The following is a 25,221-nucleotide window of genomic DNA, read 5'->3' as shown; positions in this document are numbered from 1 at the left end:
TACAATCATGCGACAAAAACATTTTTTTTTTAAGTAAATTTCTAAATGAACAATAAAATGCAACTTACTCAGCAGTGAGACAACAGGGTAACAGAATGCACGTGGAATTTGAGCCTACTATATACTATATATATATATATATATATGCACACTTCTTCTGCTGAACTCTAAAACAAAACAAGATGCACGCATTACTTTTGGTGAACTATAAAACCAATTCATAATATAATTAATGTTGTATTAGGAAACTTAAACAGTATAGTAATCTTGGGTGCACATATAAAGGATTGAAATTTGTGGTGGCCCCTTAGATATGAGAAAACGTCATTTGTACCAGATGTATCGAATGAAACAACGGTGCACATCTCTTTTCATATTAGTATTAAGTCTTGCATATGAGAAGATTTACAAGATCTCCTAAGGAGTGAGTTAAAGTAGTGAAATATGTACAATATGTGCGTGTTTATGAAATAAATGTTTACAAGAAACGAGTGCGAATATTGAAATAAAAGTGAAGATTAAGCAAATCATAAAATATAAAAGCTTAGTATATAAATTATAAAGTGAACATTGAGCAAAAAATACAATATTAAAGCGTAGTATATAACAACATGGGTGTCAAATGCGTCTGCTGAAAGGATTCTGGCTCGCTCATATTAAAAGAGAAAATTTGATTCACATGAAATATATTGAATTTAAATACCGAGGGTCTTTGTACCAATACAGCCAAAATAAAGCTATCTAAGCTTTTCGTTTTACAACCAAAATATAATATTTGAACTTACAGCCTTTAATATTACCTAATTACAAATTGGTTGAGAATGAAATTGTTTAACTTCTTTTGGGCATTTGTTACGTAATGCAATGTAAAATATATTAGATTATATGTACAAGTGTAATAAAAAATATATGAAATTATATGTAAAAGTGTAATATAAAAATTATGAAATGATGAGTAAATAATGTTCCCTATTTCACTGGGTCACATGTTTAAAAAAATTGTTCCTCGCTTTACAATATGCTGCATATTAAACAGGCTCTGTTCTGCTTTCAATGGTTATGGGATAAAGCAATTAAGAAAACCTATAATAGCCAGAAACAGTGTTAGTTATAAGAGTTAGAAAGCTAACCTTGCCCAGTTGTTAATTGCCAATTAATTATAGAAATAATGAAAGCCCCAAAACCCTATCAGTAAGGAAATTCTGGTTGTCTTCAGCTTGTTATATACGATTCAGGTCACACACCTTAATGATTAAGACTCAAGTTTGTTAATACTGGGTTGATGTTGCGGTGGTAAATAAAATCACAAGATGAAAACGTCTATTAATATTCGTGAATAAAAAGAATATGCAAATAACGGAAGACAAATAGAATGCGCAACCATCTACAACTGTCCGATTTCCTATTTAAAGCAGCGAGGCGTACTATTTTGTGTTAGAAAGGTTAACCGCTAAATATGAAAATCTTCAAGATCAACTTATTTGTGACACCACTGGAATGATTTTTGAGTGAATGTCCTGCATGAAATTGTCTTGTTACTTAGTGTCTTCTGTATCGTCAGTGAATCATGAGACCGCGATGTTCGAGTAGATGCCAAAGGAGTGGATGTACTGCAGAACGCACTCGTGGCAAAAGTCAAACCGCTCCTGAAACATTGAAATAACGAAATTGTGATGTACAATTAGTCAAATTGGTTATTAATTTACTACGGCTGCCTTTATAATTTGTGAGATTAAATACGTAAGTTTCCAATCCAACACTATTTTGACATGGGGAGTTACATGCATACTTCTCACAAAGGCATCACTCGTAAGTGACCTATAACGCCATGGTTTACAAAGCCATAATATTATATTACAATTAAATAAGGGCGAAACGACCCACTTGTTAGGGCGAAACGACACAGGGCAGAACGACTCAGGGTGATTTAGGGCAAACAGGTAGGTTATAAGGTATGAGGGCAAAACGACCCGATACCACAAAGCCATATGTACCTTTCTGAAAGCGTTCAGGAATCATTAACAGGGTGGTTAAGGTTACCTGTGCATTACAACCAACGGAAGTTATACTCGAAATTTACTTTTACTATTTAGATAACTTTATATGTAGCTTATGCATCTTTTTTCATCTCTGATTGCATTAAATTATTTTACATATGTCATACGGTATATGTACGTATACGCAGTATTGAAATAAACCTGTTAGAAAAAAAGAATAAAAAAAGGTTACCTGTGTAGAGATTGCGCCATGTCTTCTTGCCTTCACCTTTCTGACGGTGTTCACGACGCTGACCTCGTGGTCGATCGCAATCTTCTGTAGCAGTGTGGACACCACAGAGAACAAACCGCACATTTTGGCACCGTCACTGTGAAGTTAAGAAGTACCGGTATACAATGAAAACAACTATGGCGCTTTTTCATTGAATATAATCAGAAGCCCTATTAGAAGGCTAAGTCAAATTTCAGAAGTATGATGTCACTCATTTAAGCCCTGCAGGCTTTAAACTCATTTCACATCAAAGCATAGGCGTGGGCTTCTCTTCAGATGCAACGAATCAGAATCTATGAGCATTGTAGACCACTGAAATGATCTATTTCATATATGTGTTTAATAAAACGTGTATGAATTTATGCGACTTATTAGTTTATGAGGATGGACATATTAACGCGCTTGGCTTCTATTACAGGGACCATACTAAAAACATTCAACTGGACGATACAGCAACTGGTATCAGCTAAATTCACATTCTTGTCTACTTACAGGCAATGAAGTACAACGGGTCCGCTATTGGAACCTTCAGTCGCCAATTGTTCCACACTGTGAATGAACTGAATGAAATTGGCGGGAGAATTCGGAACGCTCCTGTCTTGTTCCCGGTCCGCATACGAGATATGCGTTACCGTTTTCTTTTGACCCCATTCTGAATTATACCGAAGCGAAACTTAATTTTCGTTAAAGGGAGAGAACACTCATTCTTTAATTACAAAAAACACTCACATAGTTATCGACTTCCCTTTTATGAGACAGTTATTTTATTCGAATCATCGTCGAGCAATCTCGGGAAGAAACGGTATAGCACGTTGTAAACAACCATGCACAACATGTCCGTATTATAAACAAACATATCTAGACTAAAATAAAGTGTTGCTTGAGTGCAAAATACAGCTTATAAATTATGGCGAAAATACACTACATATATTGTTTTGTATTGCATTATTATTTATAAAATCTCATAACTACGTGCATTTTTTTAGAAATGCATAGCTTAACAAAATATTTTGTGTCTTGACTATATTCGTAATTGGCCTGTTCTCCAGTACGAGGCGTCTCGGCACACAGTGTTCCATCTCCTCGTCCATTTTGAAGCTGCTGACGGTGTAGTCTCCTGAAGACAGGACCTGGTTATCCGCTGGGTAGTACATACGCACATCCTAAGCACAAATGGCATACCATAAACTTCATTATAATTAACACGCTAAATTAGTGTGCATTCCGTAAGAAAACACTAGAGGCGTTAGACGCTTATGCGTCAATGCCACATGTTTGGACACAGACACATTAACAGTTACAGAAGACTTGCTCCTACTTAACATTAGCCGTATACCGAAAACTTTAAATTGATAACAGCTTACAGTTCGTTTGTAAAGAAAGAAGGAGCGAAATTAGTCATGAAGTAACGAAACCTTCCTTTCACCATATTAGAATGTCTTCATACCAAATGTGGAAAAAAAACAACGGGTAATTCTATGTCGCAGCCAAAACTTTAAAGATCAAATGGATTTATAAATTCGAATTGATATCCGCCATCCAATTAAAGTAAACTTAAGAACACGCACAATTTCATGGACTATAAAGACAAGACAAGGGGTTATACTTGTGCTAATACTGGCCTGGGCCAAGCCGCTTTAACATTTTTACAAAATTGTGTTACGTATGTGCATGCGTACATACGAACGGACACGGGCTATTCCTATTGCCACCCACTAAATTAACAAAAGTATACAAGAGCTATGAGAAAACAACGTATCTCACTTTGCTTTCATGAGTATGTTGAAAGCTGACGATACATGGACAGTCCTCCTTGTAGGCAAGACTCAGGAAGTATACAACGGTGCCAGGTAGAGGCGACTGGGCTTCGATGTAGTGACGCTTCGTCTTGAAACTCTGTTCGAGGAACAGATATTAATGTTCACCAATCAATGATTAGAAATCCTTCAAAACGGGAAGTTTTGATTTAAAGATTACCATTATTTGAAATCTCTTTAAATTGAATACATTTAAAAAACTAAACAAACATATTGATTACATATGTTTATATATTTTTCCCTATTAGAAAATAATTGTAAATAAGTAGAAATTATAAAATGCTTATATAACAATAGTTTTTTTACCGCAAACAAAGCAGCAGTTCCCTGCCGGGTTAATGATGTCCGAGTAAATAAGTTAATGCTTGAAATGGTGCAAAAAGGGTCGTGCAACTATCGATGAAAATTAAGTAAGCGAGACAGAATAGCCTCCCTTAATAAATATATAATTTCATTAAACCTAAGTTGAATAACTTCTGTAAATACAGCATCGAACATTTGAGTAAAACAAAACAAAATTGAATCCTGCATATTTACCATATGACCCAAAAATTACTCAAGTAATTTGTGAGTTATCGCAGGATTAAGATATACGTTATCACCTTCATCTAGTCACACAATGTTGTCTGAATAACATGAATCAACGTGCATATTGATCCTATGGCTACACACACATCCTTCCATAGACCTTCTTAAATCACTGTTAGAGCATTCGCAAAATTAAGATATTTTGTACGGAAAGACGGACCCATTTAAAATAGTGTGCATATTCCCATATGGCCAGCTATACCACGTATATCAAGCCTGAATACTTTTGATTTATCGCTGGATCCTGATTAAACTTTCGAATGCTTTCTGTAACCAAAACAACCACAATTTGTGGCAGGCAAAACGAAAAGAACGTGAATATTTCCCGTGTAGCACTTTATCTCCATACTAGGTGTTATCAACCTATATTTATTACATTTTTAGAGATCTTAGGATCCAGATTAGGACGTAAACACGGACAAGCGGACGGACTGGGTGTGAACCTATTGTCCCGTCCGTTAACAACGGTAGTGGGCTAATTCATTATTATTGTTTTCATAATGCGTAAGTAATTGATTTGTGTTTAAAGCATCTGGTACATACGTCGATAAAGACAGCGTTGATATAGTCGCCTGCACCAGAGCGGACTTGGAGTCGAGGTCTGTATTTATCACCTGGGAAACAGACATGTAAGAAAATGTGCTATGGGAATAAATTTGAGCAAGAAACGTTTCGCGTATGTTAACTGTTGACGAGTATAATTTATTGAAAACAAATCTACATGTACATGTACTTCAGAACAAGAGCACCGCATAGTGGATGCCAACGCCTGTCTGTGGGTGCTTGGATTTTGTTTTTTGACCTTTGACCTTCAAGGTCATCATTGACCTTGACCTTTCACCACTCAAAATGTGCAGGTCGATGAGATACACATGAAAAACCAAAAAAAGAAAGAAAAAGTTGTTTGACCTTTGACCTTGAAGGTTGACCTTGATCTTGACCTTTAACCACTCAAAATTTTCAGCTCTATGAGATACACATGCATGCCAAATATCAAGTCACTATCTTAAATATTGCAACTGTAAAAGTTTTCGGACGACGATGACGACGCGGAAGACGAGAGGGCTATGGTAATACCTTGGGTTTTCTTCGAACAGCCAAGCTTCTAATAAAAAAACGACACATATAAACCATCACTTTTATATACAATAAACTAGTCGTCATACATTTGCTAAATTTTTTTAAATTACCGCACTTGTGTATTTGTTTATACCGTTAATATAACTAAACACATTTTGGATTAACCATAGACCCAACCTTTAACACCAATGTGACATAGTTTTGTGACTGAAGAAGTAGATCATATTTTGTACAAGTATTGAATCGTGACATGGATATCCCGAAATAGATTACAATAAGGATAAACAAGACGGACGTAAAATACAGACAGTTTCACAATCCTGTATGCGTAGGAGTTTTTTTTATCTGGACTGAATCTATCCGCGTATGTATACACTATGCTTCCAATATAAACATATCTGATGAAACACCGAAACTATGTGTTTATAATTTCCTTAACTCGTATAATGCAGAGGATCAATGGTAATAACCCTACTTCTTTGCTTAACAAGATCTCAATGTGCGACATTCATACGCATAAGAACCAAGCGAACATTTACCTGGTATATCTGCGCCAGGCCTGTTTTTGTTCTTCAAATTTTTATTTCTTGCCATATTGATCCGTTCTTCGGGAACCACGTGTTGAGAAACGGACATCAATTGCTGAAAATCAATGAAACTTAACACATATTATGTGTGATTCACATCAACGTTACAAAAATGCGAAAGCTGTTTATAGAAATAAGATTACAGTGAAAGGAATGAGCCTGAGTTAAGAAAGATTAGATAAATTCCAAAGATTCCATAAATTATTAAAAAAAACTAAATTATTGTTAAAAACAGAAGAAAATGCGTTCACCTTTAACTGCTTCTCTCGTTGTTGTTGTCCTGTCTTTGAGACATAGTTCTGTAACTGGTCAGCGGCCACGGGCGCGCAGTCAAAGGTCAAGGCATGGACCAGGGCTCTGTGTAGGAACTCGTATTGCTCCTGAAATATTGCACCACATAAAAAAACATCGAATTGAGTAAAATACCATTTGTCTTGCACTCTGATTAGTAGATTAGAAGATATCAATGGCAACAAATAAATACCAACTCTCTTGTATACCACAATATGTTTCGATATATATTAATTGGGACGTTCGTGGCACCTACCGCTGTTTGGATCATGTTGACCCTGTTCCTCCTCATGTTCAGCACACATCCGTGTATCTCCACGGCTCCCTCAGACTCGCCCTCGTGTATCAGAATGTCCAGGGCAATGTACGTCCCCGTACGGCCTATACCAGCAGTGAAGTGAGATCAAACGGGAATTAAATATTAATATTGGCTTCGTGTTTCAGAATGTCCAGGGCTATTAACATACCCTTACGGCCTATACCAGCACTGATGTGAGAAAAACAAGATTTAGTATGGCTTTGTGTAGCAGAATGTTCAGGGCTATTAACATACCCTTACGGCCTATACCAGCACTTATGTGAGAAAAACAAGATTTAGTATGCCTTTGTGTAGCAGAATGTTCAGACCAATTCACGTCCCTATACGGCCTTTACCGGAACTGAAGTGAGATCAAACGTGAATTATATATTGATTATGTCCTCGTTTATCAGAATGTGCATGGCGATGCATGTTTCTGGACGGAATGAAACTGCTCTGAAGGGAGATCAAACAAGACTTATAGATGGGTTAGGAATGCTCCCGTACGACCTATAACTGTGAAGAAGTGAGATCACAGACGATGTACGTCTCCGTTCTTCCTATATTGGTACAGATGTGAGATAAAACACGCATTTGAGATTGATACTATCCGAGTGTGAACGTCAATGGACGTCTGGTACGGCCAATTCGAATACTTAAGTCAATTCAAGCACAAAAACTTCCAGATTGATTTATACTTGATCCTTTTTTTTACCTGCAGTGCACGAGTGTGGGTCTCTCAAGTTTTGCGGGAACTCGAAGCACTCTCTGTCGGAACTCTATTAGAGCTGTCACATCCTCCGGGATCCCCTTGTAAGGCCAGGCAATGAAGTGCAGATGGTGGAGGGTACGAGCGTTTGAACCCTGCGTAAGAAACAATGACAGGTATTATTCATGTAGCATTTAATGGTCTATTCATACCTACACATACATTCATAATGCAAATAAACGTTAAGTATTACAGTTGATATTGCTTGAACATATTGTATTAGTATGTGACTAGATACATTTCATGTAAAACGTAAGTGTATGTGAATCTTTGGCAATTTAACAAGAGCTGTCCCAATACCATGTAATGACCAATCAGACATATATGAAGTTGAATATCTGTAGCAGTTATATAATATATGCAAACATAAGTAAAAATAGTTAAAAATATTAAACAGGAAAATTGAATGAGCCAAAAAAATAAGAATTTCAATTATTGTCAAATTAATTAAGAATTTAAATAACTTTGCTTGCCCGGTATGCAAGAAACATCCACAGAAAATTACAAAACAAAACTCCATTCAGACAGAGCGGAAACCATTTTGCTATTTCTAGTAAAAGACATCTTGACCAAACTGGCTCCAAATGAAATCCCAACCTAGGTGGGCAAATATGCTACCTTCAAACGATATAACATCACAATACCTCTATCCAAACTCAAGGTATTGAGTGCAAACTGTTTTTTTGTTTTTTAACAGTAACATTGGACCCACTTGCGATCCAAACATTGTATACATGCAAGCAAGACCCACAATTCTAAGTTATTGAGCAGAAACTATGTTTTGGTGTAACCTTGCCCCACTGGCTCCAAATCCAATCCTTTGCTATTTAAGCACGTAAGGTGCATACATACATGATACTAGCACACTATCTCGATCTTTACTGAAGTAACTGAAAGCAAACTTTTAAAATATTTTCAGCGACAGTTCTCTTGACCATAACCCAATAGACACCTATGTTAGGTATGTTAGCTAGAGATAATAGATATTGCACGTAAACGTTTATCTGAATTTTGTAAATACAAATGGGGCAAAATGTCGCATAATAGCAGGTAATAGTTATCAAACCTACTCTGTGACATTGCATGATGATCCTCAAAACATGTGTGAAATTTTCAATCTCTGTACTAATAACAGAGATTATATCTTTTTTGAACGCAGCACTTTACCGACAGTTAATCTTGAATGCAAACATTAACTGAACGTTTTTAAGTACACAAGGGGTATATTCCTGCTTAAAGGCTGGTCACAGTTATAGATCCTGTTCATTGAATATTTATAAAGAAGCTGAACATACATGTAAAGTGTTATCTCAATATCTTCTGCAGATATAGAGATATGGAGTAGTTGCAAACAAACGTTAACCAGTACAAAGGAAGCTTTCTTGTGCTAAAGTGCAAGTAAGAGTTATGGAACCTGGTTAATAACCTCACACAATGACCCCAAAAACACGTTTGAGGTTGAAACTTGAAACTTGAAACTTTATATTTGATTAAACGCCTATTTCTATAAAATATTCAATGGCGTTGTACAATGACATAATGATACAATACAGCACTTAATAAAAATACTAACAATAATAAAACTTATTTCACAACTAACAATGTTAAATAAAAGATCGTCAGGATAATTAAAACAAAGTTCAACTGACATGACTAGAAGAAATAACATTTTCCAATAAATAATTATTACTAAAAATCAATTGACAATCACATAGATAATTTTTTTAAAGATATTGTACAATATTATATTAAAGTATATATAAAAGATATTATATTACAGATATACAATATTTATAGTATTATAGTTATAATTATATCTAAAACTTAAATGAAAGTATTTATAATTTAAAAGCTAAAGATGTAATCACAGTATTGTTTTGTGCGTAGACATACTTATATAATTTACATTAGCGTTTAGAATAGTGCGAAGAAGTCTCTGAAATACCATGTTTTCAGTTTCCGTTTAAAAATTTCGATTGTTTTTGATTTCCGAATGTCCAGGGGAATTTCATTTCACAGGCATGGTCCGACAGTCTTAAAACCTCTGTCACTAAAGGTTTTTTCTCTTGTTGAAGGGAACATTGAAGATGTTGCAATTGAATACATGTAGTAGAAACAGTCATGTGGAGATGTTGTACGATTACCTCAACCAATTTATTGTTTTAGTACGCATTATGGCATAATACTTCTACATTGCGGAACAGGGGTAAAACCTTGGTCAGTGGCCTCAGCCAATGACCACAAACACAAATGTAAAATATCAACAGAACGCCTACAGTAGAAAGATTGACATATCGCTGGTACAGCTTTGCCGTAACAAAGTACAGAAACTCGCATAAGTCGGCTAAATTCCAGGGTATGGAAGTTGAAGAACAATTACCTTATACAATGACCCAGAAAACATGTGTTAAGTTTCATGGCAAGGCCTGTAGTAGAAGCGGTGATATATATATGTTATACGTTTACCTCTACCGATGTACAAAGTACATAAAGGGCATGATTCTGCTAAATTGCAGGTCAGAGTTTGTAATTTTGTTAGTGACTTCATACACTGACCCTTAACACATGTGTGAAGTTACAATTGAATACTTGTATTAAAAACATCGATGTTGATGTTGCATGTTGACCATAACTAGAGCAGTACACCGACGCTGACACTTGATTCAGTATTATAGTATTGAATAGTCAAGCTAAAAATATATTATACATTATATGTCCACACTGGATTAAAGTGCTTATAAATCCTAGGTTCTTCATACTTCCAATTATGTACATCTAGTTACAAACGACACATACACATGTCATTCCGACTAAAAATGTACCCAAAAAAGTGCAGACTTAACCAGATGAATTGTGATCATGTTACTAAGTTTTATTGGTTTCGCAGCACTTATACTGATATATATTGCGACTAAAATACAGTTTCATGGACAAGACATACGTGTCATATTAGTATGCAACATTAAATCGCTGTAAGAAAGGTTGTGTATGAAAAACTCAATCATTAATTTTGTTTTTAGTAAAATGCGTTCAATCTAGACATTGATGTAGTAATTATTATGTTCTTAAGCTGCAGAAACAGTACATGATTGAACAATAGTTTGAATATTTATTAATGGACATGAATCTGTTAAGCTGGGAAAGAGAAAGTAAATCTATTCATGGCCAAAACCAGTTCCGTCTTTTCCGTTTTTGTTTTACGGTCTTCTGCAACAAGTACGCATACGAAGCATCTTTGTACTCGTAAGTGCACACCTTTCGAAACAATTTATGTTTCGTTATTGTTCGAGTATCTACCAACGGATTTTTTCCAACTTTTGAACATGAAAAAAAACTCTTAAGTTTATTCGCATTGATCCACGGTCGATAAATTATCATATTTATAACAAACTATGAGTTTAAAATAAAAAGTAAACAACAATGATACAATCTTAAAACATGAATCTTGCACTGTATTAGTATCCTTTCATAGTGGCTTATTACCAGGTTCGTTAACCCATTGCTCTTATTAGAGGCGGACACATTTTTTTTAAGAAACAGTCGTATGTGATTAATACCGAATGTTCATATTTAACCATGAGGAAAGGATCGATCCGAAGCGTACAGAAGTTATTAACTGATATGCCGATTTGTAATGCCTCCACCAATGCAATTGTTACAATCGGCAGGACATTTTGCATTGTTTATACACTCACCAGTATGTATGTCACAAGTTCATCACTACATGTCGACTAACATTGCGGTTGACATGTCGCTGTATATTTTCCGATTGAGAACCAAATATAATTTTACATACTATATATAAACCTTTTAGACTTGTGGTTCATGCTGAAAATGTTACGCGACCTAATTAACTTAACATTTTTTTAAATGTACTATTTACAAAAAAACGTGCATTTAATTGTATGGCCTTTTGTTTCCAAACAACGACTGCATGGTGTGGCATTATGTCAAGTCATACATTAAATTACTCAGACGATTTCCCGATATATTGTCAAACCCCATCCTGTAGACTTAAATGTCATTACTTGTTTACTTTTCTTGTCCATTGGCTGGCCAACTTTTGTTTATCACATACAATCGTCTAGTGTTTCATGGCTTTATAATAAGTAATTTTGTTGCAGTAAATAAGTTAGGGTAGTACACGCTAGACAGCCAAAGATATAGAATGAACACTTTCTTGTTGTCGCGGGCAAGGCCCGTTTAGTGTCTCGCAAACATCTTGTTGATAACAATATTTCGTGAACTTTGGAAAGTGTTTAAGTTCAATTAACGAAAATAAATTTCAATGAAAACTTCGTCGAGTTGAGTGCGTTATTGTTCTATCGCATTACGCTACAAAAAGAATGTTAAGTTATGTTTCTATATAAGTCTATATAAAGTATTTGGTGTTGCCAGTTTTAACCTTAGGTCATGATGAGATGTAACTAAATAGAAAGCTAATTAACAATCTTACATACCAAATATAAATGCTTGATATTGCAGTTTCTGATATATATATTTTTGATAAGCAAGATTTTGGTAACAATTATAATGTTATTAAAAGTTGAAAAAAGAGGCACAATTTGGGTAATATTTAACATAGGAAAATAGCAATCGCACGGACACACCTTCATATAATTAGAAAGCTTGAATGTTGTACGTTGAAAAGTGAAGGAGATCTTTTTCGAACAAATTTTGTCTAGGAACAGACAGGCAAACAGGCAGACAGACAAACAGACAGACAGATAGACAGAAATATTGACAGAAAGGCATACACAAAAGTCGGACGGACAGATAGACGGACGGACGAATGGAGAGACGTCCATGGTGGTTCCAAAATATCCCGGTTTAATTCGTTTTGGGTGGGGGTTGTATAACAACAATTACTTGACAAACGTCATTTACCTTTCAAGACGACGATTCTACAAATAATCACTGCCACAAGAGTATATACGTTTGCAATATTTTCAGAACGTTTATATTCACTTAAATACAACTGAAGCACAATTTTAAATGTTTAACACCTGAAGTAGCATTAACACGGTGCCTATACCACGTGGCTTTTTAAGATATGTGTTGGGATAATTAAGTGCGTCCCAGTTAACATTTTTAAGGATGTCTTTTTAAATGGTTCAAAATTTGTAATTGGCTAAAGATGAGAACCCGCTCATTCGTGAGAGTTTTCTAAAGGTGTAATGATTTTTTTAAACAAATAAGTATTTTTTCAGTAAAGTGCAACCGCTCGTTTCAACGGTTAGAACAATGTCGGATCAGTGTGGGGACTTCATATATCAAACGCGCGGTTGCACTTTACTGAAAAATAGTTATTTGTTTAAAATAATCATGATACATATAGAAAACTCACAAATGAGCGGATCATAAAAAATCACGTGGTATAGGCACCGTGATTAAATTACACGATTCTCCGATGGTGATATTAATATCATTAACTGACGCACTGAATAGTTTTACGATCGTAGAGTATTACTTTAGCGGTCTTGTGGATTATTCAACATGTATGCACTGTATTGAGAACCATTCAGCAGTGAATCATTAAGTTAAAATGGAGCATATTTAAAGGGACAGTAGATTTCTGAACTGCAATTTACAAACAAACAAGACAAATCTATGAACTATATTCGGCTTATATGTTTATTATTAAAATAAAAATTAAAGAAAACATGTTAAAAGATCATTACTAGTCATATTCTGTCGCATTACATTCTTGGTTGTGTAGTAGTATATTATTTTTTGCATGTAACTATGTTTATGAGTCGATACATTTTTATTGCAGCGTTTGCAAAACACTTTATGTGATTACACTCAATACCTTCCTCGTAATTATATTATAACGAAAATTGAAATAAAAGAAATATCCGTCTCATTCGTTTGTTAAAAAATGCACTCTTGAGTGCTTAAATGAAATCTACACGAAATCAAATTATAGTGTAGTTATATTTTGAGAAAGTTATTTTCCGTGCTTTAAATAAGATTAGACTAGATTTGTTTTCTCGGCCTATATCACATTCATATTAAAATTGGTATAACACAATTTTGCCAGACATTTAATTACGTTTTGTTAACATAATTGATAACAAGCATTCTTTTAAAACTGAAATAAAAATCGCGCATCACGTCAATACGTTTTTTTGCTTCAGAACTTTAAATGTGTCGATGCGTCGAAACATCAGTAAATAATTAAAGAGGAGATTTCCCAAGTGTGTACTTCCCCTGCAATATACGGCACTATACAGAATGTCATATTAATCGTTCTCAGAGTTACTTTCAAGTAATACTTTCAGCCCAAGTCTCACTATTGCCGGTAGAGCCCCGGTCCATCCCGGTTTGCTAACGCCGTCGACCGGCGAGAACCGGGATGATTCGTTGAATTTTTTTTGACGCGGTCACACTATTTCCCGGTGCAGCCCCGGTGTAGCCCCGGTTGAAGCCGGTCAATAACCCGGCAGAGTCCCGGTCAACCCCGGATAAGCTACGGTTTATTCCGGTGGAGTCCCGGCAGAGTCCCGGGTGTCGCCGGTAATGCCCAGGTGGAGCCCCGGTGAAAGGCGGCTACGTCCCGGCGTAGCCCCGGTATACCGTAACTCCACCGGAACTCACCAAGACTATACCGGCATCAGACCCAGGCAGAGCTACGGCAACGCGCCGGTTTAACCCCGGTCGTCGCCGGTAATGCCCCGGCGTAGCCCCGGTGGCGTCCCGGCAGAGCGCCGGTTTAACGTTGTACCGTAGCTATACCGGGACTCTGCCGGCATTCACCAGGGCTCCACCGGGGATACACCGGCGCCAACCGGGGCGTTGTCGTAGCTCTGTCGGGGTCTGTATAGGCCCCGGTGGAGCTACGGTGCCGTCCCGGTTGTTGCCGGTGCCGCGCCAGTCGTTGCCGGTGACTCTCGGTTTATCCCGGAGGTATTAAACATTTAAATACTTTGCCGTTGGAGACCCTGTTGTTCCCGGTCGTCCCCGGTTCATGCCGGTCGTCCCCGGTGGAGCCGGCATCATAGTGAGACTGAGCCTTTAAGATGAATTTAATGAAGAATTGGGATTCATTTGACGTCAAATTAAAACAATAAGCACAGTATATAGTCCGTTTTTTTTTCTCAACTGTTAAAGCATAAATAAGTTTACAGTGGTTTGAGGGTTTGAGGTGCTATTTATATCCTCGACAAGCGTTATTGATTTGTTATGAAGTAATAGGTGTTTCGGGTAAATTTATGTTTTTTTTACGATATGCAAGCAGGGACACATAAGTATTTTCTACCAACATTATATTGGAAAGCGAATAGTCAAGTTGTTTAATGTATATCACTCTAATCCATTCGTTTATAGTATTAAATACAATTTTTTAAAGCTATTAAATAAATTAAAACATGTTTAAAAAGATTTTTGTTTTGGTATTTAAAAATGTCCATTAGTTGAAAAGCCGAGACTGCTTCCCATTTAAATATCTCGGTCACTGAAACGGAAGTTTCCTTTCATATATTTGTTACATTTAATAAAATGCTTACCAATCACGAAATGCGTCGACATAAACAATGTGAAAACTAACATTCAAACACCGTTAAGCAATGATTACTTTGACAGTTGAGGTACAATGGTCTATACACATTCATTAAGCATAATGATATATCTTTTTAGACATCACGACAGTGAGAAGTTTATTTGCAGTACAGTGTGAGTCAATAATGCAAGTGCCAAGGACTAAATGTTATGTTTTAGTATGCTAATCCGAATGTTTCGTGTTCTACCACGCGTTTTACAACCACGTCTGATATGTGTACACATACGTAAATAACAACAACACTACTACTTAACATACCCGGCAAGCAACTCGACGAATCCATATTCATTATTCGAGGGTAACGAATGCAGTGTACAGTCGCTGCCTAAAATTGATCGTTGGAAAAGTAATTAAAACTATTCTTTTTACACTGTTTTACTTTCGTCCTTACAAGCGTTAACTATATAGTTAGTACCTAAATAGTTTTTGTCTCTCTTTATTTCGGCTGCGCACCGAAAAAGATTTAGACATGTTACCAATATAATAATACATTCGATTAAATAATGATGATAATAAAACGAACAATACGAAGCACAATTGCAGGCAAAATTCAATCCAGCGGTATTGTGTACAGAAAAACCGTGACGCGTAAATGCATCGTGAACTTAAATCTTATCAAAGTTCTAATAATGAAAATCTGAAACGACATAACCTCGTGATGCCAATAAAAGTTTCCGCATTCGTTCATAATTCCAAATCAGATACTCCCTCTCGAATTGTATATTTTAATCGAACAAAATGTTTCCTATTTAAGGGTGCAAATACACATGACGTGAATTTTCAGCGTCACCGACGGAAGAGAAAACCAATGGCAAGGAACTGCGACGTAGTAGCCTAAATCCAGATAACATTTGAGAGGGTCATTTATTTACAAACATAACTATTTCATGATGTGGCCGGCTTAATTACAAGTTATGTATGTATATCTTCCCCAGTACTGTATGTACTGGTCAAACTGTCATTTATTAATCAAATCTTTCCTTAATTAGGTGGCCCTTTCCTGTTATTATATATTACTGTTTGTTTAACTGCTATATAAACTGTCACTTGCTACATTAGTATGATAGTACTGCACACACAGGCAAAGATGTAGTTATGCTATTTCTTGCTGTATTGGGCGAGGCCCCCTTTAGGGGTGCGCTTGTACTAGCATTTTGTTGATTAATTATTGGATTTGGATTTGGACTTTGGAAAGTGTTTAAATAAATTTATGGAGCAAAATAAAATGGAAACATTGTCTATGTGTTAGCGTCATTGTTCAGATTGAATAACGCTACACATACATTAAATGGAGCCGTGTATCATGGATACTACCGAAGTACTATCACAAGTGCGATCACGTGCCGGAAAAATGAAACAATATATGCAGAAAAGATTAAAACGAAGTAGCTACTAATAAAGATTAACGGCCACGAGAAAAAGGACAATTTTTATGAACTATAGGTCAGTTTATTTTTACGGCAACTACGGCAATTATACAATTTCATGGAGGGGATTTCAAAATTAGAAATAGACAGTAAACAAAAACGTCATGATAACGAACTTCTAAAGATTTGTTAAAAAAATTCATGTTGATTTGTATTATTAGAATGTTAAATCATGTACATAACGGGACGCTAGGTTATGCCCTAAAGCGCTCAGTAGACGTTAACATTATGCAAAGAGGTCAGGCGTACGTAACATGTGAAGTACGGGTTGTCATATGGTTTATTTTAGAAGCAAATGAATGTACATTTTATGATTGCAATGAAAGATACAACTATACTGCTATAACTCACTAAATGTGTGTTATTCTTATATGTAGTCGTTCTCTTTCGTTTCTTTATAAGAAAGACAACATTAGGAAAAGTGATATTTCAAGTAAATTTGTGTTCTCAAATTAAATAAGAATAATAAAGCACAAGGCATGTTATTGAATAGGCAAATGCGTATTTTTTGAGGATATCAAAATTTATTTGCGTTATTTGAATAGCGTTTATCTAGCACATTATGTTTATTATTTGGGGATATCTTGTTATAGATGTGATACGCAATTTGAGTACTAACTGAACAAATTTCATTAACTATAAATATGTGAATACATGGCTAGCTTATCATTTTACGCAGGTGTGACATTATCAGAATTAAGCTATTCTAGAGAAGAAATTAGGTATAAAAACTAAATAAGGAAAATTACGCGTGGGGCAGACAATAAAAAGATAAAAAAAAATATAATTTAATAATAATGTAAATATGGTGTAGGCATATATTCATCATCATCATTAATTGTTAAGTGTATACATTTAAGGTTTTGTTAAATGTGTAGTAACGGTCTTGAGTAATTTGAACTAAGAATTTATGCGTTACTGTCGCGTATCGCGCAGTTAAAATCTAACGATATGTGCGAATTAAATGGCTGTGATAGATGTAAACTCTAAAAGGTTCATAAAGGTTCTATAGAGAATTTATCCTGTGCCATTGAAGCATTTAACGCTGTGGACAGACGAGTGCTTTTGCACTATATTTTGTGGGCATGGCTGTCAAATCGTTTGAAGATATCGAACCCAGGGTTCTGTTCTAAACCTTGGCATTCCCGTGATTTAACGAATTATTTGAGTAATTCGATTAAGTGAACAAGACCTTATTTTGAGATATGTAATGATAAGAGTAATGATGATATTATGATGATTGTATATAAAAAGAAAACTGTCTGCCTCCCCAAAAAGTAAAAGTAATTAAATGTAACTGCTAAAGTTTATGAAGTCAAAATATGAATAGATTAAGAATGTGATTATAAATTTTGCCTGAGGCGATAAACTGTTAAGTATATAGTGTATGAATGCAAAACAAAGGGAAAAAGCAGACCAACTAGCCTATTATTCTAAACATCCATGGAGGCAACTAGAGAGTAAAACAAAAAAATGTTTTGTAGTTCATTGATACACAAACGTAAATGACCTGTCAGATATCAAGATGTCATGTACTGATCGGAAGGTAGTCTTGAAGTAATTAATTGATATCATTATTATAAAGGATTCATTTTTTGAATACAATGTCCTATTTCTATATTTAGTTATCATGACGTTACTTAACAATAAACTAAAGGGGATATTAATAAATGTTGCCGTCATTATAAATAACTGATATTGAATACCACTTCGATGCGACGTTTCCACAATTGATCGACGTTTCCACACAAGAATTATCAACAACGAGTTGAAGAAATACTTCATGCATATAGCATGGGGACATCATTAGGTCCACTCTAAACGTGTACGCATGGTCCTTATGCTGGAACAGATTCAACAAGAACAACAGAACCAACAACGCGATGGCAATGGTTTAAACAGATTTAACAATGGATTAGAAACGTGGTACGCATCAAAACCCAGATCACCTACACGATATGACGCTTCATAACGCAGAGCAAAGACACATTGACATTTGATTCAGAAACAACATAAGTAACAAAAACGCAGATGACAACAACGCTGTTTTAAGCGGAATCAACCATGAATCAGATATGCAGTGCGAGCCCTAGTAAGCAGACGAGCGACTCCGACTACGTGAGAACCAGTCTGGACATAAACGACAATTCGATACTCTTAACAACAACAACAACAACAACAACAACAACAACAACAACAACAACGCATTCGACGTGGATATCATCTTATTTGGGCCATTGTCAAAGCCTGATATTACAGCCAAACACCACCATCGATGGGCAATAGGCAACGCATGACTGTTATACCGGACAATATCTCCGATGTGCCAGGAACAACACCACACGTTACAGATGACATTGGATCAACGTGATTGTTCCTTTGATTTTTTTTTTCATTGTTTAACAATATCCACACTCGTTTATTTTGCAGATACATACGTAAATTTCCACATTTTGCAATCACTATAATTATGCATAGTCAAATTGTTATACCCCCATTAAGGGTAATGGGGGCTATATAGGAGTCACTTTGTCGGTCGGTCGGTCTGTCGGTCGGTCTGTCTGTCATAAAAATTAGCTTGGCCGGGCCATAACTATGTTGTTCATTTAGGGATTTCGAATTCATTTGGCACATTTCTTCACCATCATTGTACGGTGTGTCGCGCGAAAGAATTAAGCGGATATCTCCAAGGTCAAGGTCACACTTCGATGTCATTGATAAAAAATGGCCATAAATGAGCTTGTCCTGGCAATAACTATGTCGTTCATTGTGAGATTTCTAAATCATTTGGAACATTTGTTTTACATCATAAGACAGTGTGTCGCGGGAAAGAATTATGTCGATATCTCCAAGGTCAAGGTCAAACTTTGAGGTCAAAGGTCAAAAATGGCCATAAATGAACTAGTCCGGGACATAACTCTCTTGTTCATTGAGAGATTTCAAAATCATTTGGCACATTTGTTCGCCGTCATATGTGTGTCGCGCGAAAGAAGTACGTCGATATCTCTAAGGTCAAGGTCACACTTTGAGGTCAAAGATAAAAAATGACCATAAATGAGCTTGTCTGGGCCGTATCTATGTCATTCAATGTGAGATTTCAAAATCATTGGGTACATTTGTTCACCATCATAGGACGGTGTGTCGCGCGAAAGAATTACGTCAATATCTCCTAGGTCAAGGTCACACTTTGAGGTCAAATGTAGAAAATAGCCATAAATGAGCTTGTCCAGGCAGTATCTATGTCGTTCAATATGAGATTTCAAAATCATTTGACATATTTGTTCACCATCATTGGATGGTGTGTCATGCGAAAGAATTTTGTCGATATCGTCAAGGTCAATGTCACACAATTTGAGTTCAAACGTCAAAAATGGCCATAAATGATCTTGTCCGGGTTGTATCTTTGTCGTTTAATGTGAGATTTCAAAGTCATTTGGCACATGTGTTCACCATCATTAGACGGTGTGTCGCGCGAAAGAATATTGTCGATATCTCCAAGGTCAAGTTCACACTTCGAGGTCAAAGGTAAAAAATGGCCATAAATGAGCTTGTCCGGGCCATTACTCTCTGTCGTTCAATGTGAGATTTCAAAATCATTTGGCACATTTGTTCGCCGTCATTGGACAGTGTGTCGCGCGAAAGAATTACACTGATATCTCCAAGGTCAAGGTCACACTTTGAGGTCAAAGTTCAAAAATGGCCATAAATGAGCTTGTCCGGGCCATAACTCTGTTGTTCATTTAGAGATTTCAAAATAATTTGGCACATTTGTTCGCCATCATTGGACGGTGTGTCCCGCGAAAGAATTATGTCATTTCTCAAAGGTCAAGGTCTTACTTTGAGGTCAAAGATAAAAAATGACCATAAATGAGCTTGTCCGGACCATAACACTGTTGTTCATGGAGATATTTCAAAATAATTCGGCACATTTGTTTGCCATCATTTGACGGTGTGTCCCGCGAAAGAATGACATCGATATCTCAACGGTCAAGGTCACACTTTTAGGTCAAAGGTCAAACCTGGCCTTAATGAGCTTGTTTAAATTGCCTTTTGTCCTCATTTCTAGATGTCACATTTCTTGCCATGGCATTTGGTCAGAACACTGTTGGCTAATTCTTAATAACATAAATCCCGCTGAGTGGGCTAAAGCCATCTCTTGTTTCATGTTGTTGTTGTTATACCCCTATTACCATTGGTAATGGGTGCTTTATAGGAGTCACTTTGTCGGTCTGTCGGTTTGTCTGTCTGTCTGTCTGTCCCGATCTTCCGATCTTCACCAAACTTGGTCATAAGTTGTATTTAGAAGATGTCTAGACCAAGTTTGAATAGGGGTAATGCCGATTCAAAAACTAGGTCACTGGATCACTAAGAATTAAAGTGCGTTTTAACCGAAAGATTGCCCGGACCATAACTATGTCATTTATCGTTAGATTTTAAAATGAATTCATACATTTGCTCACCATCATTAGACGGTATGTCGCGCGAAATATGTACGTCGATATCTCCAAGGTCAATGTCACACTTTAAGTTCAAAGGTTTAATACTTGTCTGGGCCATAACTATGTCGTTCATTGTGAGATTGTAAATTCATTTGGCACATTTTTTCACCATCATTGGACGGTGTGTCGCGAGACAGAATTATTAAGATATCTCCAAGGTCAAGGTCACACTTTGAGTTCAAAGGTAAAAAATGGCCATAAATAAGCTTGTCCGGCCATAACTATGTTGTTCATTGTGCGATTGTAAAATCATTTGGAACACTTGTTCACCATCATTGGACGGTGTGTGGCGCGAAAAAATTACGTCGATATCTTCAAGGTCAAGGTCACACATTGAGTTCAAAGGTCATAAATGAGCTTGTCCGGGCCATAACTATGTCGCTCATTGTGACATTTTAAAATCATTTGGCAAAATTGTGTATAATCATTGGACGGTGTGTCGAGCGAAAAAATTACCTTGATATATCCAAGGTCAAGGTCACAATTTGAGTTCAAAGGTCAAAACTGGCCATAAATGAGCTTTTCCGGGCCATAACTATGCCGTTCATTGAGAGATTTAAAAATTATTTGGCACATTTGTTCACCATCATAGGGCGGTGTGTCGCGTGAAAGAATTACGTAGATATCTGCAACATCAAGGTCACAATTTGAGTTCAAAGGTCAAAAATGGCCATAAATGAGCTTGTCCGGGCCATAACTATGTCGTTTATTGTGAAATTTTAAAATAATTTGGCACATTTGTTAACCATCATTGAACGGTGTGTCGCGCAAAAGAATTACATCGATATCAGCAACGTCAAGGTCACACTTTAAGTTTAAAGGTATAAAATGACCATAACTAATCTTGTCCGGGCCATTACTATTTCATTCATTGTGAGAGTTTAAAATTACTCGGTACATTTGTTCACAATCATTAGACGGTATGTCGTGGGAAAGAATTACGTCGATATCCTCAAGGTCAAGGTCACACTTGAACATCAAAAGTAAAAAATGGCCAAAAATGAGCTTGTCCGGGCCATAACTTTTGTTCACAGTCATTGGACGGGGTGTCATGCGAAAGAATTCAAGACTTCAAAGGATAAAATGGCCATAAATAATAATGGCATACTTCTTAAAAATTGCCATAAATTAGCTTCTTTTGTTTTGTCAGTCAGCATGCAAAATAGTCTGTGTCAATGCAGCATGTGGGGGCATACGTCACGTCTGTGACAAAGCTCTAGTTGTATCAGATATATTTAGTACTAAATTGTTAAAAAAATATTATACCATGAAGTGTATGTGACGTAGTAGCCTAAATCCAGTTAACATTTGAGAGGGTCATTTATTTACAAACATAACTCTTTCATGATTTGGCCGGCTTAATTACAAGTAATGTATGTATATCTTCCCCAGTACTGTATGTACTGGTCAAACTGTCATTTATTAATCAAACTCTTTCCTTAATAAGGTGGCCCTTTCCTGATATTACATATTACTGTCTGTTTCACTGCTATATAAACTGTCACTTGCTACATTAGTAGGATAGTACTTCACACACAGGCAAAGATGTCGTTACGCTATTTCTTGCTGTATTGGGCGAGGCCCCCTTTAGGGGTTTGCTTGTACTAGTATTTTGTTGATTAATTATTGGATTTGGGTTTGGACTTTGGAAAGTGTTTAAAACAAATTTATGGAGCAAAATAAAATGGAAATATTGATTATGTTTTAGCGTCATTGTTCAGATTTAATAACGCTACAGAACGATTTGCCATTCAGTGAGATACAATACAAATGTACTATAGAAGACACACATTTACATATCAAAAGCACTAACATGAACTGTGGTCATCGCTTTCGGACGGTCAATGCAAAAGAATTAATTTTTTAAAACGGTCTTAAGTAGCTCCAAACCTAATACTTTCCCACGTTTAATTATTCATTAAACGTTTAAGTTTACATAAAGTAAATCTCATAGCATCACAATGCAAATTAGACAAATACAAAAAAATACTTTATGAGGCACAATCCAATGAAACCAAAACGAGTATGAACAACATCTCGTCTTTATTACAAAGCTTAAAAGAGATTACATCAAATAGTATCTTCAAATGCGATCATCGTCGTGCAATGCCGGAAGAAGCTAAATTAAAGTTGTACACGGGCACATTGAAAAGCTTGGTTGTGTAGGTCCATCTTAAGCCACACACAATAGTACAGTTCAACAGTTTCAAATGATTGAAATTGTTTCAAATAAATAAAAATAGTACAACCAGTTAAAATACAAATAAGTATGAATTAAAAAAAGACATTCATAATCTTAAAATCATTTTAAACGAGAAATATCCGTTTCCGCAAATCATGTTTGCTCGGAAAACGCGTTTCTGTCCAAAAACTATAGTAAAAGAACACTGCTTAATAATTAACATACGTTCTAAGAGCTGCCATAGAGGTTTGCCAACAGTGCACGTAATAGGGGTACTTACAGATATTTCTTTTAATAAGCATTCCTTTAAACGTTTTTCTGAAAAGATTGAACAGAGTTTCCATTCAAAGTAAGGAAATCCAAATAAACGGTGGGTGTCGGGACACTTGCAATGGTTATTGTTTAAGTCATCAGCTTAATAACTCTACAATAAACATATAGACACAATATTTATAATATTTATACATATTTCAACAGTTTTATGGTTAAGGGTTGTTAATCAAATATCCAGTGCTTAAACAAACTACAAACATGACAAATTCAACACATTTACAACTATTTACACAGTATATATGTAGCATTATTACACAATACCATGGGCGTATGTATCAATATATTCAATCATTATATAGGTTCAAGACTTAAAGTGGTAGTTGTGAAATAGTCCAGGATTCCAAAAAAAGATATGTCGTCGAGCTAAACATAAATGAACTTTTGGTTGTTTTTTAATTCATGATTTCGGCAATCCTTCATTGAGACTGGAATACGTATGACCTTCTTCCCGATTGTAACCCAAATTTGTGTAGTTAGTCTCGGCCTCTATGTGGGTTTGGTGGGGATTTGAAAGGTGATTGCCTACAAAAATGTGAAATAAATTTGACAAAAAGGTAGTGCATAACAGTTTTCACATAAATAACAAGGACCAAAGTCCTTGATTATAATAGTATTTAAGATTGATTAGAATTTGCTGGACTTGAACTACATATGGCTTTTGAACTAGTTTAATGTACATTTGTATGGATTATGATATGGGCGCGTTAGTATTATGTTTGAATGTGTTAATTCTATTAACGTCTTCACATGTTTACTTAAGTTAATACATATATTGCGTTAAGACAAAAGCGACAACATACACTTTTCACGAACAGTGTTGAACGTAGCTTTTAAATGGCACTGATTTCAGTGTTATACGTCTTCATTTGCTGGGGCTTAAATATACATCTTATAAAGTATTTATAAATAAAATTATATATATATATATATATATATATAAGGAATGCTAAATAAGGTTGATTTTTATGTAATTTTCCTAGTTTATGATATGTAATTTTGAAACGAAGCAACTTATATTTCATACGAACGTAATCATATCTACTTAACACCAATTTTGTTGATATTTGTTCAAATCGACCACTCTACACTCAGACGGTTTATTGCTAATTTCAAAGAGATTGTGCTTACATTTTGTTTGATTTACAATGTTATCGCGCTGGTTTAGAACACAAAAAAGTAGATGTTTTTAAGTTCTAATCGACTGGAAAAATATGACTGCACGTAATCTTTAACATTCGAAGAACCTACTTCATATGGTGCTTTCATGATGTGGATTAAGTCTGATGAGCGAATACACTTGCTGTGTGTGCTACAAATGCATTGGTGTCGATGAATACAGATGGATATTCATTAAATCGACTAGATACGTGTAATGTTTCTTAGCGAGAAAATCTCTGACTGATGAGCTGTGTACGAAAACGGAACATCCTGCCCTTATTGTCAGATTAAATGAACGTTCGCATTAGTAGACTGTTGCGTACAATGAGACAATTGTAAACACACTGAGACAGCATCTATAAT

At 35.8% G+C, this 25,221-nt stretch overlaps 1 protein-coding gene across 2 annotated transcripts; it reads right to left on the bottom strand.

Moving 5' to 3' along the window:
* Nucleotides 1-2,228: 2,228 nt before the first annotated feature.
* Nucleotides 2,229-7,161, bottom strand: LOC127844868 (receptor-type tyrosine-protein phosphatase kappa-like). Of its 2 annotated transcripts, XM_052375403.1 has the most exons (7): nt 6,888-7,161; nt 6,592-6,720; nt 6,293-6,395; nt 5,217-5,287; nt 4,033-4,164; nt 3,291-3,431; nt 2,229-2,365 (listed from the first exon to the last, which is right to left on the bottom strand). In XM_052375403.1, exons 1-7 carry the CDS (start codon nt 6,921-6,923, stop codon nt 2,363-2,365), a joined length of 615 nt encoding a protein of 204 aa, XP_052231363.1. In that variant the 5' UTR covers nt 6,924-7,161; the 3' UTR covers nt 2,229-2,362. The 2 variants fall into 2 exon arrangements, with proteins under 2 accessions (XP_052231363.1, XP_052231364.1); XM_052375404.1 differs by lacking the exon at nt 5,217-5,287 and having other exon boundaries at nt 4,033-4,133; nt 6,888-7,153.
* Between the last annotated feature and the right edge of the window lie 18,060 nt (nt 7,162-25,221).

Source organism: Dreissena polymorpha, chromosome 9 (genome assembly GCF_020536995.1).
Source record: "Dreissena polymorpha isolate Duluth1 chromosome 9, UMN_Dpol_1.0, whole genome shotgun sequence".
Lineage (NCBI taxonomy): Eukaryota > Metazoa > Mollusca > Bivalvia > Myida > Dreissenidae > Dreissena > Dreissena polymorpha.
Note: the sequence above shows the minus strand (reverse complement) of the source record. Positions and strands in the feature narration are given on the sequence as shown.